At 46.0% G+C, this 18,170-nt stretch overlaps 1 protein-coding gene across 1 annotated transcript in view; it reads right to left on the reverse strand.

Moving 5' to 3' along the window:
• Window positions 1-18,170, reverse strand: part of VSTM4 (V-set and transmembrane domain containing 4) — an 89,792-nt gene that overhangs the window by 62,862 nt on the left and 8,760 nt on the right. Inside the window, exon 2 of the mRNA XM_011950394.1 lies at window positions 3,319-3,387. Within this exon, the coding sequence (XP_011805784.1) occupies window positions 3,319-3,387 (69 nt within the window). The remainder of the gene's footprint in view (window positions 1-3,318; window positions 3,388-18,170) is intronic.

Genomic DNA, 18,170 nt, shown 5'->3' on the forward strand with positions numbered 1-18,170 from the left:
AGGCAGGCCGATCACCTGGGTCGGGAGTTTGAGACCAGCCTGGTCAACATGGTGAAACAAATTAGTACAAATTTTTGTACTAAAAATACAAAAATTAGCCAGGCGTGGTGGCACATGCCTGTAATCCAGCTACTTGGGAGGCTGAGGCAGAAAAACTACTTGAACCCAGGAGGCGGAGGTTGCAGTGAGCCGAAATCATGCCATTGCACTCCAGCCTGGGCAACAACAGCAAAACTCCGTCTCAAAAAAAAAGGAAAAGAAAAAGAAAAAAAATACCACATATACCTGCACGCCCACAGTAATTCTAAAAATCATGCTATATTCCCTTTCTCTGAAATCATTTACAGTTTTGTCTTTTGCCATTGAACTTCCAAAGGCATCACTGCCATTTTTAGACTCAACTGCAAGCTGCCATGCAGAAAATGCCCAGGCCTCCCTGAAGCAGATGGCAGGGCTGGCAGGCTGGAGCAGCTGCCCATGCAGAGAGAGGCCAAGACTGGGGTGCACAATGTCAGTGTGCCAGCTCCCGCCCTCCCAAACAGTCCCACCAAGCCAGGGCCAGGCAGATGGCACCTGTTGCCCAGCAACCCTGATCCCGGCAGGGGTATTCAGTGCTCCTTTGAAAAAGAGTGACCCCAGTGCCCCTCAGCAGAGTCCAGGAACCCCACTCTCCCCTGCCTTCTGAATCAAGAAAGTCAGCTTCAGTCTTGTACATTTTCAGGGCAAATGGGAAAGTCAGGAGATGACAGTTTGAGACAGAAGGCTCTGTACTTCTATTTTTTAATCCAGCCTGTAATACCATCTTGCTCAAGGTGAAACACCTGAGTGATAGCCCCAAAGGATTTTAACTCACTCCAGTATCTCACAAAGAGGCCTGACAATCAATGCCTCTTTTGTGCAGTGGGCTCACAGCCAGGACGAACTAAGCCCCAGGAGGATGGATATCCATCCACAACCCCTACCATAGCTCTCCCGTCCAGGAACAAAAGGGCAAAAGGCCTGGGATCATGCGTCAGGGAGTTTCAACTGTACCTCTAACCTCGCCAAAGCTACAGCTGGGTTTAAAAAAGCAAAGCACGGAGATGCTGCTGCTGCCGAAATCATAGGAAAAGACTGCTCTGTAAACAGCTGCTCTGAGGCAGGCACTACACATAGTGAGAATGCCAGTTCTGCTTTGGTGAGGCCTGATTCTGTTGAGAAGAGAGCACATACTGGGCTACAGATTTCATGTAGAGAGTTAGGTCGGGAGTAACCCTGACATTATATACCTGCACATGAATTATGAGATATTGTTAATTGCACAAAGGGTTTTAGAAATGCTGATTATGCTGTGGGGTATATTGGGTCTAAACGCCACAATCTTTCCAAACATATGGTCTTGTTTTTGCACCATGGTATTTTCAAAGTATGGTCCTCAGACCACCTGCATAGGAATCACCTGTGGCCCTGAAAGTTCTCTGATCCCTTCCTAATGTTATAACCAGAACCTCAGAGGCTGGAGCCCGAAGTCTCCCTGGGAGATTCTGATGCATCTGATGATATATAGGGTCCAGCTGTCACATCCCTAGTGCTCTACCCTTGCCACAGCCAGGCCCTCTCCATACCCCAAGCCATCACAGTGCCTGGTCACAGAGCAGCTCCAGAGACATGGGGCAAAACATCAATGGGGTTGCCTCAATTTTACTAAATAGTAATGAGAAAGGTAAATCTTGCCCTTACTACTGCTTCACTCTATGAGAAGTAAAGTCATTTTCATCTTTTTGTCAATGAGTAGGCATTCTCTTAATGAGAAGCTGAATAGGGGAAATGGGAATTATTTACTAGTCATCAAACAAAGAAAAAGGCAACTACAAAAATGCAGAGAAACATCAGGAAATACAAAGAATCATTGTTGGATTCTCATGAGTGCAATCTCATAACAAAATATTTATGACTACAAAACTAAACAACTAATCCTAGAGGCCTATGTGGGTGACACCTGATGGTTTGCAAACAATGTTCACAATAAAAGTTACATTTTCCTAAGACAGAATGTGTTTCAGTCTACTGCTTTATAACTAGGTATTGGAAGGGGTGGGCTTGAAAGCAAGTACCTTTCCCCTAAGGCTGGCCCTCCTTCTGTCAGACCATACAGTGGGTTAACAAAGGGTGACGGTGAGGCCCCGAGACATGTGCATCTCCTTAGAGCCTTTTGGCTAGATCATTCCTCATCAATAAATGCTGTGCCATCACCAGACATAATCTTTACAAAGTTCCTGACCACCTTTGAACATTAATCAGCCTTTCACTGATCCAAGGCTCTGCCGGAGAACTCACAAAGTGTACTCTTCCATTTCTTATGATCATAATCCTCACCCACTTTATGACAATAATTTCTCTGAAGTTTCCTTACTCCAATACAGGGTTTTCCAATCTCAGCACTCTGGATATTTGGAGGCAAAATTCTTTGTCATGGGGACTATCTTGTGCATTGTAGGATTGGCTTCATCCTTGGCCCCTATCGCTGATGCCAGGAGCACCCCCAACAGCTGTGGCAACCAAAGATACAGTCAGACATTGGCAACTGTCCCCTGGAGTAGCAAAAGTCACCCACTGTTGACAACCCCTGCCCTAAGGCCCAAATCTGAATGTGCATCAGAATTGCCTGGATGTCTTGTTAAACCCCGGATTTCTTAGGCACCATTCCTAGAGCTTCTGATTCTATAAGTTGGGGCAGGGCACAGCCACGTGCAGTTGGAACAAGCTCCCAGGTGATGCATATGCTGCTGATCTGCAATCACACTTTGGGAACCACTGTTCCAAGGCCATGGTTCTCAGCCTGGCTGTATGCTGCAATCACCTGGTGCTTTTAACAACTTCAAAGTAAATCAGAATCTCTAGAGATGTGGTCCAGGCATTCATGTTCTTAACATTCCACGAGCGATTCTAGCATGGGTTGAAAATTACTTGGTTAAGGATTGCAAACTGTCTCTAGAACCCCAAATTCCTTAAACAACCTGAAATAAAATGTAGTCACAGTAGAGGTACTTATCATTTTTATATCACTTGAAGATTCCTCCCTAATATCACCTGGGAGTAGGAATTTTGGAGCAAAACAAAACAAAACAAACAAAAATTATGTGGACTGGTGCTTTAACTTCCACTCTTTCAAAACTGTGGCCTGATAGTGTCAGGGATTTCCATCTTACTTTGAGTAAGTTTAGACCAAGAAAACAACTTAAAAACTAAGAAGTTAGGATCCTTTCTTGATATTCTGTTTCCTTCCTATTGTCTAAAAGTGAGGCTGCATCTTATCATAAAGAAATACACAAGCTTTACCTTCAAAAAATGCCCAAGTTTCTTTCGTTTTCTCAAAGGATGACTCTTCAGAAGCTTTGAGGGAAATGACTGAAAGACAAAAAAGAAACAGCACAGTATGAAAAAATAATGCCACATGTACACATGGCACTTACATTTATAAAGTGATTTCTACATTTGCAAAACCACATTTAGTTGTCAAAACTCACGTTAGGTACGGGTGCAAGGACTTTACCTAACAGCCGGGAAACCCAGGGCACAAGAGAGGTGAAGTAAGTTGTCCATGTTTAAAAGCCAGTAAATGGCAAGCTCAGGATGCAGTTCAGTAAAAGCCCCACTTGCCCCATAGACTTGAAGAATAAGAAGTTCCCAATGGGTAACCCAAGAATTAATACATGATTTATTTTACCATTTTAGCGGGAGTCTTTCTAAAATGTAGCGTACTTGTCCCAGTATTCCTGGATAGAGAAGCCTGAAGTCATCGGATGACTCAAGGTTAGTGCTCTGAGCACCATTCTCCATGCAAGACAGTCCCACAGAGCCACAGGCATCTAATTGTGAGGACATTTTGTCTTCTTTCAGGTAATGGTAGATCACTGAATTCACGTTGCCTGCTTTCAACAGGCAGGGAAACAGAATTGAGTTACACTGTGTGAAACTTTGAACCTCGCATTAAAGGAGTCTGGACCCATGGAAAGGTTCCATGCACAGGGGTAACATCATCATAGGTAAAGATCTAGAATGATCTTTACCTATGATGTAAAATATCAGGGAATGAAATTATTGTTCAACAGAACCTTCTGAAGTTATTGAAACATTCTATACGTGCACTGTCCAATACAGCAGCCGCTGGACACATGTGGCTACTGAATACTTGAAATGTAGCCAGTCTTACCAAATATAACTGAATTTTTACTTTTATTTAAGTTTAATTAATTTACACAGCTGCATGTGCTCAGGGGTTACCACAATGAAGAGCTCTAGACAAGAGAATCTAGGACCAGAATTGAATGGAGATAGAATCAATACAAGAGGCAAGAAATATGGCAAAGATGGCCTAGAACTTAAATTCAATTTACTGCCTCTCCCACAAACTTTTGTATTATTATTGTCATGATTTCAACTCTGAATTTTCCTTCCTTTTTGTCTCTCTGGGCCTTGCACTGGACATTTCCTATTGATATAACTTCCAAATCAAGAATTTTCTCTTCATCTGTGTTTAACCTTCTGTACAACCCTTCTATTAAGTTCTTAATTGCATTTATTATTTTTATTCAGTTCTATATTATTTGTTTAATTCTTTTGTATATATCTCAGTTCTCTAATGAATTTCTCTAGCTTTTCATCTAATTCTGTAACCATATCAATCATATTCTTTTAATGTTTATGCCCGATAAACTTTCTTATTTGCACTTCCCATAGAGTCCTTTCTATTATCTGTTTTTGCTTTGGGTCTTGTCTGTTGGAATGCCTAATAACTTTTTTCTAATTGAATGCCAGACATTGTACATAGAAAATCATGGCGACTCTAGACAAAATTTTGGTTCCCTGATAGGAAGTTAGAGTAGGGGGAATGGTCACTTTAATCCAATCAGGGTTTGAACTGTTGAGAGGCTTTCAGTTTTTATAGAGTCTGGTCTATTTCTGCTTTGCCCTTACTCAGGGTTCATTCGGTCCTTCAGCGTTCCCCAGTAAAAATCCTGGGGTATTTACCACAACCTCCCAATTTTTATCTCACTGTTAGAATTGCCAAAAACTAGCTCACCTCCTAAACATTCTGGTTGTCACTTTCTGCATAGCTTCTGTCAACTAGCGCTGCTTAAGTATGAGCGAGTTTCTTAGAGTTAAGAATTGCCAAAAACTCACTCACCTCCTAAACATCCTGGTTGTCAGTTTCTCCATAGCTTCTTTCAACTAGCACTGCTTAAGTAAGAGTGAGTTTCTCAGAGTTAAACGTCTCCAGCAACTGGGCTCACTTTGCTGTTTTTCTCTGTGATCTAATTACCTATCTAGTCCTTCAGAGAACAATTAAGATAGCTGGATATATATGCACATATATAACTATGTAATTATATAATACAAATATATTTATGAAATGTAGATATGTGAATCAGAAAGCAGAAGTGCTGATAGATTTTATTTTCAGCTTTCCTAATTGTTCTCAGAAGGAGGGCTTTGCTCTGCTGAGAGTTTGCCTTGATCCTAGAACTCCTTTGCCATCAGAACTTAAATTATTTAAAAAGTGGTGGCTATGTCTTCTACCTCTGTATCCTTATCACTGGGCACATTGCCTGGTAGCTGATAGGTGCTTGGTAAAATATATGAATTATCTATTTCTTTCTGACTTCCCCCCAAAGAAAGCAACCTAGATCTCCAGGAAGGAGCTCTTAGTGAATATCTGACCTTGCATGCGATCTAAGATATATCAGACAATTTGTCCATCATGCCCAACCTCCCTGACCTGCTCAATACCCATAGCCCCTGTAATCTACTGACTGCCAGATTCCCCCTTCAAGCACTTAAAATAAGAAACAGAGTGCATGTGGTTATTGTGAACCCTGAGATTGAAAGAGCTAGTGGATTTTGTGGGTGGTTATGTTGGAAAACAGGTGAACAGAATGGAGCAGAGGCTAGAACCCATACAGCAGAGGAAAGATGAGAGACCAAAGACTCAATGGCACTCTAGGCCCCACAAGGCCTGGCGTGTTGTGTTTACTCTCCTTGCATTCCATGAGCTCTGCATCCTTAGACCGTGCCCGCTTCTCTCCTGAAAAGGCTTGGCTGGGTTTCCACGGCTTCAGCTAATCAAGCCCAGATAAGGATAAGAAGGTCCTGATGATGACAATACGGAGATGAACAATACACATATATCTCCAAGGAGCTTGGTTTCCAGGAGACCAAGAACGCCCATCATGGCCTGGACCCTTATCATCACACATGTGGTCCACGGGCCAGCAATGTCAGTGTCACCCGGAAACTCCTCAGAAATGCAGAATGGCAGGCCCCATGCTGGATCTACTGAATCAGAATCTGTTTTTAAGCCCAGATCCCCTGGGTGAAACGTATGCCTTTTCAAATTTGGCACACACATGCTCACAGGGTTGAAAGACTCAGTTGCCACTTGCTGGTTGTATGACCGACCTTGGATAAGTCACTTAATTTTCCTGTGCCTTATTTTACCCATTTGTAAAATGGGGATGATGAGAAATGCCCATGTCAGAGTAGATGCAGGGGATAAAGGGGTTCATGTGTGTGAAGTGCTGAGAACAGTGCCTGAGACCTGGTGAGCCCATATCCACAAGGACACTAGCTGTCTAAGTACAGGGACTTTCACCTGTTCTACTCACTGCTCTAACCTCCACCCCTCCCCCAACCTCAGAATGGTCCTTTGTTGTCAGTCCTTTGCCTCAGGGGGTGACTCTTCAATTGTCCAAGTGGCCAACAAGAAAATGTTCCCTGTTCTTGTGTCTAAATCTCTATAGCTTGAATGAGCTGTTGCCATTCTAACCAACAGGTGCCTTCGGGTCATTTTTTATGCACCTTTCAGGGTCAGAAATTGTGGGTCCTTGATTTAATCCAATTACCGTTCCCTTTCCCTTATTTAGGATAGAAAGCAACAAGCTCTCCCTAATCTATTTATGGACACATGTGTTGAAACAGCTAACAAACTGGGATTCTAAACTAACCCTATGCAGGGAATCACTGGATGCTCCTCATTCGCAGGCAGTGCAGATATTTTCACAGGACTGTGCAGCAACTTTGGCATCTGATGATTAGCAGCACCAGTCCTAATCTTACTTATTGCTACAAGAAAGAAAAATTTTTACACGGACCCTGCCAGAGCTGCGGGAATTTTCCCAAGGTTCTCCCGTAAGTATCTTGTTGCAGCTGCTAATCCTATGCTATCGCAAAGTGAATTTGATACATTGTCAAGCCAGGGGTCTGAGTCCACAGACTATAAGGAAACAAAGCTGTGGGATGCAGCCAGGCCAACAGCAAGGGCTGTGCAGTGGACAATCAGCAGGTCTCCTGACTCCACAAACACGCTGCCCTCCTCAGCACAGCTGTGAGCAGCTAATATAAATTCACCTTGGTCAACCTTCAAGTGCAGAGTGGAAGAGGCCCCAGTAGGGTAGACGGGCTTGAAGAGGATGGAATGCTTTGAGAAAAAAATTTGCAAGACTAAGGAACAAGTGGCAAATGTTCCAACCATAGATTACTAATGTTGCTCAAAGACTTGTGGAAGTAAAAATACAAATCTCTTGATGGAACAGCATTTTTGTAACAGTTTCCAATGAGTTCAGCAATCAGAAGGCTGGAGCCTTAAGCAAGAGTCAATCAATCTATCCCATTCTGCCGTACTGGGCTCACCTTGGGATCCAGCTGGACTCTCAGACAATTGGAAAGAAGATGACAACAGCCTCTTGTACCAATTTGCTGACTCTTCCTACGTACCAGCTCAGAGGAATGGAGGTCCTGCCCTCCTGACAGCTGCTTGTGGTTAAAGGAGGGCCCAGCCTAATCCCCCAAAGAGGAAAGCAAGCGCATGACAGTCAGCTGGTGAACAAGCCAGTGGTCCTACAGGGTCCTGATGGTGGACTCTGCTGTTCTGTGCTCAGGCTTTCATGATGGGGAGGAGAAATGGAACTTCCATCCCTTCCCGGGAAGGAGCAGGACTGGAATGATGCTGCTTCTCTCTGCCCTCTCGTCTGCATTCACCACCTCCCTCACCGCCGGTGGGCAAGGAAAAGCTCCTGATCCAGGAGCTTCTGACCACAGTTCCTCTCTGGGTGAGAGAAACATAGTAAAGAACTTCTTCCAAGTAGCCTCTGTCCTACCCTGTGCTCTGAGACTGGTCTCCCAGCAAATAGCTGGCATGGGGGCAAATGATATGGGGCCCCGTGGGACAGTCACATCACCCCAGTTGCTGGGAGTGAACCAGCCCTGCCTTTCACAGAACCCTGCCTATGACTACTCCTGCGCACACTCCTCTCCCATCCATCCTGTGTCCAAGAAGACCATGACGGGGGCAGTGCGAGGACCACAGTGTGCAGGCTTCTAGTCCCCATGCTGGGGTGGGGGTTGGGGAGAGGGGAACAGGCAGGAAAACTGTCCAGGGAAGCAGAAGGAACCCCTCAGTGCCAAGCCACCTATCTTAGTCCAGCTGTATTGGAACTAAAGTGGGTTTTTATGTCTGTCTGATGGTTCAGGTCTCACAGTGGAGGGAGGTGTGATGTGTGCTCAGAAGCTAAATTGTCAGCTGACCTACTGACTGCTTTGTCATTGCCTTGGGACCCTAGCAGCCAATGGGCAGAGCCCATGAGAGTTTCCGGGGAGGCAGTGGCCCAGATGACAGAGCCACTCTAGGGCCACTCTAGGGCCTCCCCAGGAGCGCAGAATAGGATGAAATCTAATAAGGGACAAGTTGTGAAATCCATCATGTCACTGCCCCTCTGTTGAAGACAGTGGCCACAGGATCAAACAGTCTGGAAGAATGCAGCCCAGAGGTACTGAGACAAACCAATTCTATCAGTCACATGTCCAGAGGAAGCAGGCTGGAAAGAAAGAGCCTCAGTCAAGTCCCCTTTGATGGGACCTGGGAGGAAACCATCACTCAGAGAGGTGTGAAAACCGAGAGCCCTAATTCCTGCCTTGGAAAGAACGCCCTGCCAACTTCCCTGGGGAGGGCATGTTTCACAGGTGAGTTCACACCAAGACCATGTGACAATGCCCTCTGGGTGCCAAGGGGTCTCTGGTTCTTTTGGGGTCCCCCATTCACTGAGGATGCTGACATGCTTTGTCTAGACCGACCCACCTCACCCACGAAAGCGACGGCCAAAAATTCCAAGAGGTCCTGGGAAGGCTCCATTTCTCCTGAAATTCTCTCCCACTGGTGCCTCTAATTCCTTCAACAAAGACTCTTACAATTAACAAAGCTTAAATTGCAACTCTAGGCTATATCCAAAGTCAGGCACACATTTCCGAGACGGAAAGCCTTCCAGAATGCAGGATTCGATTGAGAGGAAAGTGTTGGGGCCCTGGCAGGCCAAGGGGAAGAAGGAGGCAGCAGGGAGCAGGAACCAGAGTGCAGGGAAGGCGAGCAGCTGGGCTCAGGAGACATGCCTTCCCTTTCCATGCCCACACTGGCCAGGCTAGCTGAAGCCTTCTCCCTGACTCTACAGATCTTGATCTTAGCAGGTGCTGCCTTCATTAGTGCCCTAAAGCCATAGTTTTAAACTGTACTGAGCAGAAGAATCAACTGGGCTCTTATTAAAATGAAGACTCCCAGGCATTGCCCCTGAATTTCTGGGAGGGTTTAGGACTCTGCCTGACAAGGGAGTTCACCTCTCAGGAAATTGTGAGGCTCCAGGCCAGAGGACCCTACTTGGAGAGTCTCTGTCATGCGCACTCCTAGAAGATGGGAAGTGAGTACAAGGAGATGTGGGAGAGGAGATTCCTGCTGTGAGAAACCAGGCCTTGGGCCTCAGTGTCCTGTCCAATCCAGGAGAGGGTCTAGAACCCTAAACTAAACCAATGCCTCTTCTATTTAATACAGGGAAAACAAGAGTAATAAGGATAAGGAGGGACCCTGCCACAGAAGTGTTATCTACTAAGTGATACCGGAGTGCTGGGAAGGGAAGAGTGTGGTCCCTTTGAATAACATGGAAAGGGGGAAGGAGCATGCTGGGTAGAGGAGGGCGTGGTCCCTGGCTAGGGCTTCACCCCTACGGACCTGGGTGCAGACAGGCATTTCCTGTCCAAATGTTACATTTCCCAAGACCACTCTGGCCTGCCACGCCCCAATCCTGGGCCTATACAACCTGAGACCCTAGCAAGGCAGAGACAGATGCGGTCAGACATCGAGAGGAGCACATCACCGGAAGAAGACGCAAACAGCTTGGTAGTCCAGAGAACATGAAGCAGAGCATACCGGCAGAAGAGCACACAGACAGGCATCGCATGCAGGCAGGCCATCAACCAGTGGGACGAGGCACCAGGCAGAGTTTGGCCCAGGCAGTCAGAAGAGAGCTGGGGTCACAGAGCAGCCCAACTCCAGGGGAAAACTGTCTCCCTTCTACCTCCCCCATCAGCTGGGAGCTACTTGCACTCAATAAAACTGCACTTATTCTCCAAGCTCACCTGTGATCTGATTCTTCCAGTACACCAAGGCAAGAACCTGGGATACAGAAAGCCCTCTGTCCTTGACACAAGGTGGAGGGTCTAACTGAGCTACAAGCCACCTATAGTCGGCAAAGTAAGAGAGCGCACCATAACACATGCCTACTGGGGCTTCAAGAGCTATCAACATTCACCCCTGGACACTGCCAGTGGGGTTGGAGCCCCACAGCTCCTGCCCATCTGTATGCTCCCCTAAGAGTTTGAGCAGCGGGGCACCCAAGAAGCCATCCACACCCCTATCACATGCACTGCTAGGGGATAAGGGAACTTTTCCCATTTCAAAAGGACCCTGAAAGAGCACCTTTAAATAGCATGTCTCGATGTGGAAAATGATGTGCAGAACAGAGCTTTCAAGAAACAATGATTTTGAAAAGAACAGAACATGTGTAAGGATGGATGTGTCTTCCCAAGGGGTCACCTGCCTGTCTTGGAAACTGGAGACAATTTGAATTGAAGCTTTCCTCCAGTGGTGATCTAATGTTTCACACCCTTCCTCTATGGAATGTGTGGCTTTAAAATCCATCACTGTGCACCACAGCATGCCTTATTCTACCTTGTTCATTATCTGTGTCTGTTTTCTTCACTTTCTAGAATCCTCCTTGGCCCATAGTTCAAGTCATAGTTACTCTTAATGAATGAATGAAAAGAATGTTATGTAGTGGGGTAAGGCCACCTTACCAGGACTATGACATCATTACTTTCCGAAAGGCTAGGAGAGGGGCCAGGGTCAGGGGGTCCTACGCTGTCCAGAAACAGTCCTTCCCCTGGAGCCTCAGAAGCAGTGGGGATGCACCAGCACACCTGGCTGCAGAGGCTAACTTCTCCATAAAGTTCTGGCCTTGGAGCTACAGGCTTTGTGTCTGTCATGATTTATTTTATGGGCTCTGGGAGTTTAGTTTCCTACAGGATGGAAGCAGAAAGTCCGAAGATGATTCCTAACCAGAAGGTGATTCTTCTTAAACAGAAGATGATTATTAAGTTCCCTCAAGTTGAAAGGAAGTGGCAAAAGTTTAGGAGCCTGATCCCTGGCAAGTAGGCCTTGCTAATTTGCACCAGGAGAGAGCAAGCACCATCCCACCCCAGTTCCCTCAGGCAGCATTTTACACAGGTTGATAGGACAGGAAAATGTAAAGGGACTGGAAGAGGATGGTGATGTGAAGTATGCAGAAGAAAAGATTCTGAAGTAAAACAAAGATGAGCCAACCCCTTTGTCCCAAATTCAAATGCAATGTATTCAGTTCATACTCCCTTCTTATTCAACGATGGATGGGATGGTTCCCAAGGAAACAGCTCTTAAAATGTAGCTGTGTCCAGCCGGGCGCGGTGGCTCAAGCCTGTAATCCCAGCACTTTGGGAGGCTGAGACGGGCGGATCACGAGGTCAGGAGATCGAGACCATCCTGGCTAACACGGTGAAACCCCGTCTCTACTAAAAATACAAAAAACTAGCCGGGTGAGGTGGCGGGCGCCTGTAGTCCCAGCTACTCCGGAGGCTGAGGCAGGAGAATGGCATAAACCCGGGAGGCGGAGCTTGCAGTGAGCTGAGATCTGGCCACTGCACTCCAGCCCGGGCGACAGAGCAAGACTCCGTCTCAAAAAAAATAAAAAAAATAAAATAAAATAAAATAAAATGTAGCTGTGTCCTTACTGTTTATAACTGGAGCAACATTCTCAGGGGTGGGGGGCGGGGGGCGTGCAACTGCAGCCCCAGAGAGACACAGAGACCTTCTCTGTTCCTGCTTTCAGGCACTGGCCTATTGCTTCCTTTCTCCCTTACCTCTCCAAGATTTAGGTCAAAGGCCGTCTCCCCTGGGGCTCGAATAAAACCATATGTGTCAGTAGGACTCTGAGTGACCTACAGGCAGCAGCTGATGAGAAATAATGAAGCTCCAGCTTTGTCTAGTGGATGCCGCCCTTTCCTAACGCATTCAGTCCAAGACAGCAAACCAAGCAAAAGGGCAAACAAAAAAAATGAAATAGACTTCCCATGGGAAGGCGGTTGGAAAAGAAGTCCACATCCTGAAAGTGAAGGAGCTACAGAGCACAAAGGCCATCTTTATGTCACCAGTGAGAAGCTAGGAAATACTGAAACCTAAGGCTTGGTCACTGGTCCTCTACACACACAAGTCCAGGATAGGGCTATATGCACTTGCTACTACTTTCCATTCCTAGTTGCCATTCTCATTGGTACCAGAGTTTGGATCACTCATTCACTCCTCCATCTAAAAAGCCATCATTGGGCCCCTTCTGTGTACATGCACCACGTAACATGTGAGGGTGCATTTCAGAAGACTCTGGCAGGGTCCCTGGTACCAAGTTCCCTGACCGGGTCCATCCTTCCAACCATTCCTCTTGTTGCTGCCAACCCCTGTCCCCCACCAACTGCAAACATATATCTAAGTTCATTGGGTTACTTTTGCATGCCTCTCTGGCCTCTTGCAACACTTTTGAGCAGGCTGTCGTTTCTACTGAAACAGCACAGCCCATGGCTATCTGCTGAAGCTCTCCTGTGCCCCAAACGAAGTCCCACATCCTCCATATGACCTTCTCCTGTGGCCCAGCAATGTGTCCTCATCTCCCTCATTCCTATGTCAGCCTCACCCCCTCATCTGGCCCTTTCACACTCTTCCTGCTTGCTACCTCCATAATGTTTATTAAATCTATAACTGTATCTATACCATGGCTTCTCCCCTACATTTTGAGTCTGGGGCCCCAGGAAGGCAGGCATCAAACATCTCCATCTGTACCTCTCTTTGGACAAGGCACAGTGATGACAGGCTCATAAACTGGGGCTTCCTGCATGTTTGTGAGATTAAATTTTTAATCTAGACTCTTCTAAGACCATGGCAGTTGGAATGAGGGTAGGTATGATGAAGAACTGTTTAAAGTGGTGTTTAAATTACACTCTGGTTGTCAATTTGATCCCTTTGAGTGTCTGGACCTGTTGACACTTTAAACACCATGATTTGTGCTTGCTTAATTAAGCAGAAGCCCTAAATGTTTAGTAAATCTCATTCCTAATTATCTGTTCCGTGTCTCCAGAGAAAAAGGAATTATTTCGTTAATTTCTTCCACTAAAACTTGAAGTATCAGTTCCCTGTGGTAGTAACTTCAGATCTAATCATTAAATTTCCTCTCACATTTTGGGGTTAAACAGATGAGAAATCATATTATAATTTCATCTTTGCCCCCCAGATACTTTTAGGGCAACAGAGTTTTTTCCATTTGCTTTGTCCACTCTCCATATTTAAACCTTACTTACATAATGTTAAGTGAAATAACAATTTGGCTTGTTAAAATACACTATTTGGGTTTAGAGTGAATTACGATTAAACTGCAGGAGATATCCCTTGCAAATTGCTTCTATTATTAGCATTTTCACTGCTGATAAAGACCACTCGATCTAAAAGCAGGAAGATTTATTTTGGCTCAGAATCTGTTTCTGAATCTGTGGGTTGTAGGATTGGGTAGAAAAGCCATTGAAGACCGTGTGTGTGTGTGTGTGTGTGTGTGTGTGTGTGTGTGTGTGTGTTTTGAGACAGAGTTTTGCTCTTGTTGCCCAGGTTGGAGTGCAATGGCACGATCTCGGCTCACTGCAACCTCCGCCTCCCAGGTCCAAGTGATTCTCCTGCCTCAGCCTCCTGAGTAGCTGGGATTACAGGCAGCTGCCACAATGCCCGGCTAATATTTATATTTTTAGTAGAGACAGGGTTCCACCATGTTAGCCAGGCTGGTCTTGAACTCCTGACCTTGTGATCCACCTGCCTCAGCCTCCCAAAGTGCTGGGATTACAGGCATAAGCCACAGCGCCTGGCTAAAGATCATGTTTTTTGAGGTCTTGGGGATCAAAGCTGTGGCCTCCCTAAGAGCAGGAGCCTCAAACTAATGACTACATCACTCCTGTGAACAACAGCAGCACACAGTCCCTAGGGTGAAGGCCCATGAAGTGTACTCAGGCTATGGCCCTGCAAACCTGTCTCAACACTTTCCACAGGAACCTTAGGATACGTGGCACTCGGGGCTACAGTTGGGGCCCATCTTTCACCAGGAGCCCCTTGGACACTTATGGTTCATCTTGGAATCTCTCCAGGCACACCTGAAGAAGGAAGCAAGCTTAAGGGTTCGCCCTGCCCCATGCCCACGGGGGGGCCTCCTCCTGCTAAGCAAGTCTACAGAATCTGTGCTTCCAGAGGGACCAAGCCAGATCTGTCCCCAAGGGAGAAACGTCTAGAGGTGATGGGATGTCAAGCACAATGGAGGAGGCACAAAGGTCGAGAGACTCCCAAAGCTTGGGGAGTAAAGGAAGGTTACAAAAAAAAAAAAAAGGACAGAACACAAACCACAACATCTTAGACTGCGGGACAAAGGGTCAAGGGTGCGTAGAGGGGCAATCAGGTCCTAGACCTGCCAGAAACAGGAAGACAGCAGCTGAAGTTATCAAGGGCAGGCCTGAGACTCAGCACATAGCCCAGCAGCAGTGAGCGTGCAGGGCAGACATGGGCGGACACAGCCTGTGCAACACAGGGCAAAGCAAAGTGCTTTTCTTCAGGAAGTATCGTTATTTGAAAAGATATTTACCATAACTAGCTATATATTATTTTTCACTTATATGAGACATTTTGGCCCCCTAAAATATTAAATCATCACCTCATTTCAAAAGTGTCCTTGGAGTTTAACCTAAAGAGGACAAGAACAAGCTGTCTGCATCTCAATACTTACCTAAAATTGTGACTCAACTACTTCAGCAAAACTGTTAACTGGTCTTTGTTTGCTTGGGTTCTTGTTTTTGTTTTGTTCTCTGGCCTAAGGGCATAGAGAAACAAGAGCATTTGGGAATCCCAACACTAGGCTATGATGCCTGCCAGGTATGAAACAAGTTCCAATTCAGTATGGCCTGGACATTCTCAATGTAAGTAAGCCACACCTTGGAGAGAGGGAGACATGGCTGAGCAGTGCACCTTCCTGTTGAAATCACCCCAACCCCCTGCTCATGCTCCCTCAATTCTCATCCCATTTTCCTTGTGCCACCTCCTTCAGCCTTGCATGCCCCCACAGTGCTGGGCACACAGCTCTCAGGACGTGTTCTTCCTCACTAGCCTTGGGGCTGGGCAGGGCATTATTATGCACTCCACTTCATCACATCTCACCTGCAGTGAAGCTACACCTGCATCTGGCCTGCTCGTGATGAATGAGTGAAAGCTGCTACACATATTTACTGAGTTAGACCCCTCGGTGTCATCCCAAAGCTCGCACCATCGTTCACATCCAGTCAGTCAGTAAAGACTTCACATCTGACCTCTCAATGTCTCCCCATTCCTACTGCCAGAGTTAGTCCTCCATCATTTCAAGCTCATGCAACCACAAAAGACCCCACTTCCTCCTTCTCCTCTAATCTGATTCCCCCCAGATTCATGCACCAGGGGGCCAACATTCAAGAGTCTTGGAATGCTTTGTAAGCTTCCAGGCCTAATGCAGAGTCCCCAAAGCCCTGGCATGAGCTGCAGTGCCTGTCTCCCTGGATGTCCTTGCTGCCCCCACATAAACCACCAAGGTCATCTCCAACATTGCCCTCTCCCTCAGCTCTTCAGGGACCCTCCAGTGTGTTCCCACAGTGCCCTGTGTGCATCCTGTCCCCTGCACTCACACTGCAAAACCCCATGTGTTTGTGTGTCTGCCACCCCTATAGACGGATCCACCCACGTGTTTCTGGGTCTCCATTATTCCAACAGCCTGGCACGCAGTAGGTGTTTGATAACACGCACACTGAGTGAAGGGATAAATGAATCCACCTAGCGCTGCTGGACATCATCAATACTATTTTCTGATGATATTTCTTCACTAAGCCGAGCAAAGCTTCCTCGATAGAATGGATCCTGTCCCTGAAGGGGGTCGCTCACTTCCTCATCACATTTGCTTCTCTTCTCTAGCTTAAATCTATCTGTCTGGAAATGAGCTTCACAAAGCTGACTGTGTAAGGTCTCACCAGTGTAGTACCGACGACACAATTGCCGCCTTCTCAGGGGCTCCAGGTCGATTTGTACGTGGATGGAAACAACACCAGCTGTTGAGATGCAGTCTCACGTTGCAAATGCAGGGCTGATTTGCTGCTGTTACCACTCCGAATCCTTTCACAGAGAGAGCCTCCCTGCAGCCCCACCCCCACCCTGCCCCCCACCCTGTGCCTATCCCGCAATGCTTGAGATTTGTTTTCCCCACATGTATTGCTGTGCCATTTTTCAAATTGAATTTCATTTTGTTATTTCCTGCCTATATTTCTTACCGCTCTGGAATCATTTTTATTATGTGTTATTTCTCGCTGACGTTAAGAACATTTCCCAATTTTGCATTTTCTATAAAGTTCATTAGGGTGACGTGGGCTTCTTTTTCAATGTCATTGATAAAACAATCAAAGGAAATCAAACCTAACATTGACCCTCATGATTTCCACTAGAAACCTTTTCAGGGGTTTCTGATACCATGTGTCACTTAGGACTTTTGAATCCATTTTCTCTCTAAGCTGGACTTCTCACCCAGTGAAATCATCACATGGCACAGGCAATTGGAGAAACTGCATCTTTTTCTTTGCCTTTCCTTTTACCATTGGGTAATAAAAACGACATCAACAAGTTCATCTGGCATGAGATTCTGTGAAAAAGCCAGGCATGGCTCCACTGTTCTCCAGAGATTCTGTCCCTTTCATTCTTCATTTCTGTTGTATCATTTTGTGCCCCATGACGACACCAACTACCCTTGGTGCACCCGGGAGCACCATCCTCAGATCTTCCACATACCTGGTTTGCAGATAAACCCCAATTTAATACTTCCCGATGCTTCAAAATCCCCAATTCTCTACCATATTTTAACAATTTGCACAACAAAACATAAAAGCAGCTTATGCCCTGCTCAAAATTAATACAGTGTGTACGTCTTAGCCAAACACTTTCAGAAGGTCCTCCAGGAGTTCATTTATTCCTGTATATTTTTTCAAACAATTTGTACTTTTTTTTATCACCATACATGAATACTCGAGGACATACCCAGATTTTGGGTAAAATGAAACATACAGCAAAGTAAAGCAGAGATCACTGCAGATATTAGGGTGGGCTGCTTATTTGGATTGATCTTGGTTTTTTTCCTTCTGATTTTTTATTTTGCATGATATTCATAAAGCATTTTGCAAGCACGCGACTCACGGGCTGACTTCATCGGGGCAACCATCTTAGGGATGCAGCATGAATGCCACAGGCTCCAGGTTGTAAGCAATCCCCCAGCACTCGTGTGCCTACACCCCTTACTTTCCCACTCAAAGAAGTAACTCACAGTCCAAGTGATATGGACTGGTGTTGTGATCACAGACTTGACTCCACTGTAATATGGATAAACAATTTCAACCCCCAAACTGAGAGATTTTAATCAGTGTTCATGACCGTATGTCTGTAGCACCCCAGTAATATCCACAGGTTTACTCTATTCAACATCCCCACAGGTGAGTGTTCCCAGTAATGACCTTCTGCAGCCAGTGGGCTCCCTCACCACATTCCCATCCCTTCCCTCCTCAGAGAAGAATCCCCTCACCTTTCTTAAGTGATGACCATTCACAGGTTAGAAAAAAACTCCAGTTAAGGAAAAGCAAGAAACCTGGAAAATAGAAAAGGAGTCACATGGCTAGAGGCATGCAAGTGTTTTGCTTAAAAA

This window comes from Colobus angolensis, unplaced genomic scaffold (assembly GCF_000951035.1).
Source record: "Colobus angolensis palliatus isolate OR3802 unplaced genomic scaffold, Cang.pa_1.0 Scaffold306, whole genome shotgun sequence".
Taxonomy (NCBI): Eukaryota; Metazoa; Chordata; class Mammalia; order Primates; family Cercopithecidae; genus Colobus; species Colobus angolensis.